The sequence below is a fragment of the Canis lupus genome, chromosome 6 (assembly GCF_011100685.1).
Source record: "Canis lupus familiaris isolate Mischka breed German Shepherd chromosome 6, alternate assembly UU_Cfam_GSD_1.0, whole genome shotgun sequence".
In the NCBI taxonomy this organism is placed as follows: domain Eukaryota; kingdom Metazoa; phylum Chordata; class Mammalia; order Carnivora; family Canidae; genus Canis; species Canis lupus.
Window position 1 is genome coordinate 37,259,367 of NC_049227.1, and position 6,000 is coordinate 37,265,366.

Here is a 6,000-nt window from a genome sequence, read left to right on the forward strand (position 1 = left end):
GAGCCTGCTTCTCCCTCTGCCTGTGTCTCTGCCTCTCTCTCTCTCTCTCTCTCTCTCATGAATAAATAAATAAAATCTTAAAAAAAAAAAAGAAGTTCATCGATAGCTTTAATATTATTTGCACAAATTCTACGGAAACATAATCAGTAACATAATCCAGACACATGGCTGGTTATTCAATGTTTCCTCCTTCCTTCTCTTACTATAATGGAAGTCATCCCACACAGAACAGAACCATCAACGCTAAACACTTAGAGGTTTAAGATGGACCAAAATTCAGTATCGCCTCCAGCAGTCCAGAGAGCCGGGACTTGAATCACGGCTCCATCTTCCTGCTCGGTCACTCTACAAGCTGTTTAACATCTAGGCTTAGTTTCTTTACCTATACAACGGAGTGGAACAATGTCTATCGCATGGAAATGATCCAAGCCTGGTGCGTGGAAAGTGCTCAGTAAATGTCAGCCTGCATTTTTATTACAACCGCCAACATAAGGTCTTAGAAAAGACCGTTACGAGTGCCCTTCAGTTAAAATCATGCGGCAGAAGGAGTATGAGCTATTAAAGGACAGCTTGGGTCTGGGATGACGGTTCTCATCTAGCTACAGGACGTCGGCTGCCCGTTCCCTAATATGAGAATGACGCCGCCCTTCCTGCAGGACTGTTACAGTCAAGTGAAACGAGGCACCAAGTGCCGAGCACTACAGCAGGTGCTCACCGAATGGCAGGTACCTCTTCCCTTCCGGCCAGAAGGTGAAGGGAGGAGACGGGAATCGAATAGGGTAACGGAGCAGTGGCGGCCCAGAAGAAACTTCTAGAAATGTTAGAGAGAAGTGAAGGCGGCGCGCGTACGGAGCGTTCCTCTCCCGGCGCCGGGGGCTCCAAGCAGCTCTCCCCGCTTCACTTCTGAGAAGCCATTTGGGCCTCTGCCTCCTGCTTGCCAGTCTCTCCAAGCAATTCCGCATACAGGTCAGAAGCCACCCTCCACCCCGCCACCCCCGCAGCGGGACCGAGCCCACCCCCTTCCGGGCCTCAGAGCCCCTCTCGGGCGCCGGAACCTGCTCTCACCTTTGAAGCTGACACCGGGTGTCAATGTCAGCAGTGCCCCGGAGCCCCGACCTCCCAGGGAAGGCGCGGAGGTACTGACGTTCAGCTTGTGGCCCAGCGAAGCCCCCACCACGCCCCCCCTAGACGGCCGGGCTCCTCTCCCCGCTGCAACTGGCAGCCGCGGAATCCCCACGGCTACCAACAACCAGCGTGAGGAGCACCACGCCGCCATCTTGGCCCAGGGCCACTGCGCCTGCGCCACCCGGCTCAAGGAGGCCTCGCGAGAACATCGCGCGGACGAAGCTTCGGGCTTCCGGAGGCGGAGCCCGGTGCAAGCACACGCGCGGACGCACGGGTTGCGCACGCGCAGCAGCGCTCAATGGTCCTTTCTGCTTGCCAACGCTGAAATGAGGTTTGCTCTGAGGAGTGCAACTAGGTACAGTGACCCTGAAAAACCCCGTCATTCTGTGCTGGATGGCCAAGAGTGTACCTTATCTGTGTAAAGACGTGGTCGAGGGTAGCCAGATGTGACTATTCGGAGGGTCCCGGCGAAGGGCGGGACTACAAAAATCCCGGCGTGCAACGCGGCCGTCCGTCGCGCCGATCCCAACATGCAGTGCGCGTCTCCTTTCAACCCGACCCGACGCTCAGCATCCCGCCTGAGGGTTGCTCGTCTTGTGTCAGCGCCAGCCCGCGGGGCCTCTGCCCTACTTCCAAAGCCTGGCCTCAAGCTCGCTTTCTCTCTGGCTGGTTCCTCATGGGGCGGACTTCGATCATTCGGTTCTGTCCTAAGCGTGTTAGTCTCCTCCAGACCTGTAATGAACTTACCAGTCACAAATGGGTGTAATAAATGTTGCGAGCACCTGCTGTCATGCGCGTTTTTCTAGACTCTTCGGGCTACAACGATGAATGACGTGCCGTCCCTGCTCGGGGGCGGGGAGCAAACGCCGAATCGAGAGACACGGGCTCCGCAGCAGCTAACATAACACGATCGGTGCTGTCGGAGGTGTGAACAGTGTCAGGGTCACGGAGGTGACAAATTGAGGGGCTGGGGTGTCAGGGAAGGCATCCGAGAGGTAACATTCTAAGTGGACTTTGAGGACAAGTGCGTCAGGTGCGGGTGGAGAGGCGGAGGATTCCCAGAAGCAGGAACTTAAAAAGTAGATGTTTGGGGCACCTGGGTGGCTGGCTCAGTGGTTGGCGTCTGCCTTCGGCTCAGGGCGTGACCCCGGGGTCCTGGGATCGAGTCCCCCATCGGGCTCCCCGCAGGGAGCCTGCTTCTCCCTCTGCACTTGTCTCTACTTCTCTCTGTGTCTTTCATGAATAAGTAAATAAAATCTTTATTAAAAAAAAAAAAAAAAAAAGCAGGGGATCCCTGGGTGGCTCAGCAGTTAAGGGTCTGCCTTCAGCCCAGGGCCTGATCCTGGAGTCCTGGGATCGAGTTCTACCTCCGCTCCCTGCAGGGAGCCTGGTTCTCCCTCTTCCTGTGTCTCTGCCTCTTTCTGTGTCTCTCATGAATAAATAAATAAAATCTTAAAAAAAAAAAAAAAAAGCAGCTGTCTTAGAGGTGTGAAAGTCCTTCTCCGGTTTGTTTAAGCCCTAAACTTAGGGGGTGTGACTGGAGATGAGGCTAGACAGATACACCTCGCCTAGTAAGCCTGGTAAAGGAATTTCTCTCTCTCTCTCTCTCTCTCTCTCTCTCTCTCTCACACACACACACACACACACACACGGGAATGCCACCCCCACATGGTAAGAAGGGAGCTTGAGGGTTCACCATGGGTTTAAGATGATGTGTGCTCCTTGCCCCTTCTGCCCGTTGTACCCAAATTCTTGTGGATGTGGATGTTAATCTGGGTAAAGAGCCATAGCTTTCATTGATCAAATTCTTCACTGAGATTCAAAGAAGTTTTAAAAACCACTGGTCTGGGGCACATGGAATGGAGCCCCTGGTTGGGCTCTGTGCTCAGTGGGGCAGTCAGCTTCTCCCTCGCCCCCCACTCCTTGTCTCTCTCTCTCCCTCTCTCTCTTTAATGAATAAATAAAATCTTTTTAAAAAATAAAATGGGGAGGGATCCCTGGATGGCGCAGAGGTTTGGTGCCTGCCTTTGGCCCAGGGTGAGATCTTGGAGACCCGGGATCGAATCCCACGTCGGGCTCCCGGTGCATGGAGCCTGCTTCTCCCTCTGCCTGTGTCTCTGCCTCTCTCTCTCTCTCTCTCTGTGTGTGTGTGTGTGTGACTATCATAAATAAATAAAAATATTAAAATAAAATAAAATAAAATGGGGGATCCCTGGGTGGCTCAGCGGTTTGGTGCCTGGCTTTGGCCCAGGGTGCAATCCTGGAGTCCCAGGATCGGTCCCACGTTGGGCTCCTGGCATGGAGCCTGCTTCTCCTTCTGCCTGTGTCTCTGCCTGCCTCTCTCTCTCTCTCTCATGAATAAATAAATAAAACCTTAAAAAAATAAATAATAAAATGAAGGGGCACCTGGGTGGCTCAGTGGTTGAGCGTCTGCCTTCAGTTCCGGTTGCAGTCTCAGGGTCCTGGGATCGAGTCCCATATCAGGCTCCCCGTAGGGGACCTGCTTCTCCCTGTGCATATGTCTCTGTCTCTCTCTGTGTGTCCCTCATGAATAAATAAATAAAATCTTAAAAAATATAAAAATAAAACAAAATGAAAGATAAAAACCACTAATATAGTGAAAAAAATTCAAGGCTGTTAAGTGTAAGGAGTAGTTGAGAGTTTGGGCTAGTGAACCTAGAGCTGAGGCCTTTTAGAGAAACAAGGCAGAGATGTCATGACATGGGAAGTGGAGAAAAGAGTTTACTTAATATGTTTAATATTTAAATGTCTTCAGCATCATGATTAAGAGTATGGGCCCTGGAATCAGATCTCCTGGGATTGAATCCCAGCCTTGCCACTTACAGCTGTGTGTCCTTGGGCAACTGACTTTACCTCTCTCTGCCTTGGTTTCCTTTCTCTAAAACAGGGACAGAATGGTAACTCCCTCAAAGGAATCATCTAAAGAAAGAATGAGATAATCCATGCAAAGGCTCCATGCGGTATTTGGCACATAGTAAGTCATCAACAAATGTTGTCCTATGTGCCAGGCCCTGTGCTAAGCACCGAGGATACCAAGCAGAACTCAGGCATAGTTACTTGCCCACAGGGAGCCCAAGGGGTAGGAGTGGGGGAGGGTGCTGGATGAGAAGTACAACTCTCAGGAATAAATGTCGACAAGAGGCAAAGGGACTTTCATTTACCACCTTAGAGTGAGTTAGGAACTAATGGAGGGCTCACTAATATGAAAACTTGGTCAGTTTTGTAACTTCCTCATATTTTTGGTATTTTAGTTTTCCCCCCATCCATTTCCCCATAGTGATTAACAGTAAAAATCCACACTGAGGGATCCCTGGGTGGCGTAGCAGTTTGGCGCCTGCCTTTGGCCCAGGGCGCGATCCTGGAGACCCAGGATCGAATCCCACGTAGGGCTCCTGGTGCATGGAGCCTGCTTTTCCCTCTGCCTGCGTCTCTGCCTCTCTCTCTCTCTCTCTCTGTGTGTGTGTGTGACTATCACAAATAAAAAAAAAATCCACACTGAAATGGGGTGTGTGTACTTGTTTTAGGGGATAGCAGGAAGGCTGATTGCTGGAGAGCCTGTGTTCCATCTCAGAAAGCAGAGAACTCCCCAGGAAATGGAGTGGGTGCCGGTGGCTACTGAAGGAGAGAAAGATGGATTTTGGGGAAACCACCAGAAAGACTCTCTGATGAGAGCAGCCTCGGCCTATGCAAGATCCCTTTCACTGCTGGTCACTACAGGGAAGCAGGAGATGATACAGTTAGGAAACATAGGTAAGCTACAAAGCTCTGGAAATCTTCACGACAGAGGTCCTTGGTCCATGGTACCTGAATTGCCTTTATTGGATAGTTGGTTGAAGGACAATGAATAAGCTTATTTATATTTCCCTAACGCCAAGCTGAAAAACCCAGGGAAGAAGTTGTTTAAGGGCGAAGGATGATGACTTGTAGTTTGGACTTATCATGCTTGATATGTCTGTGGGACCAATTTCAGGCACTTAGTGGCTATGGAGAGATCTGAAAAAGCCCACTGTGTTAAGAACATTCTCTTTCCAGTTCACAAAGAGCTTTGCCATATTTTCTATTTTGATCATAATTGTGCAAGGTAAGGCAAAGGCTATTCCTGTATTTACAAATGGACTCCTTTCTCCCCACACCCCCTACACACAATTAAATAAACTCTGGAAGATAAAAAAAACTCATCCAGAGTCACAGAGCTAGTGTGTGAGTGAGCCAAGACCCCCTAACAAAACCCACAGCCCTTCCCTTTAAACCATGCACCTCCATGTCATTGTGATCAGTAAGTCCTAGTCAGACAGGCCTTACCAATTTACAAAATACTTTCTCATGCTGAATCTCCTCTGCTTCTCACAAAAAAAAAAAAAAAAAAAAAAAGGGAGGCAGGGCAAGTATCTATTACCACTCCACCTACAGAATATTTCACTGCCTCAAGGACTTCAGCTGTGACAGGACACAAAATGACTCATCCCAGGCTTGTTGCCAAAAACTGGGATGAGCACCTGGGCCACATCTACCTATATTCTCCCCCCAAGGCGGAATGCCTCATGTGTCCATCACCCACTCTCCCCCTTCTCCAGTCTAAAGCCAAAAACTTTAGCTTTAAGGAGAAACAAATATGTTTTGCAAAGGCACACAAGGCTCACAAGCTTCTCCCCAACCCCGCCCCACACTTGTCATTTTGCTGTTCCTCTAGTCCCTTTCCCTGTCTCCTGAGGCAGTGAGGTCAGTGAGAGCTAGTAGGGAAGTTTGGTTGTATTTTGTTTTTAAGTTTATTTCTTTATTTAAGCAATCTCAACACTCAACGTGGGGATGAAACTCCTGATCCCAAGGTCAAGAGTCGCATGCTCTTCAGACTGA

General features: G+C 49.9%; 1 protein-coding gene across 3 annotated transcripts in view; it reads right to left on the minus strand.

Moving 5' to 3' along the window:
• Window positions 1-1,313, minus strand: part of DNAJA3 (DnaJ heat shock protein family (Hsp40) member A3) — a 46,445-nt gene extending 45,132 nt beyond the window's left edge. For 2 of the 3 annotated variants that reach the window (XM_038540546.1, XM_038540544.1), the window contains exon 1: window positions 1,066-1,313. In XM_038540546.1, the coding sequence (XP_038396474.1) occupies window positions 1,066-1,276 (211 nt within the window). In that variant the 5' untranslated portion in view covers window positions 1,277-1,313. The remainder of the gene's footprint in view (window positions 1-1,065) is intronic. The other variant, XM_038540545.1, reaches the window with a different exon arrangement.
• Window positions 1,314-6,000: the final 4,687 nt, after the last annotated feature.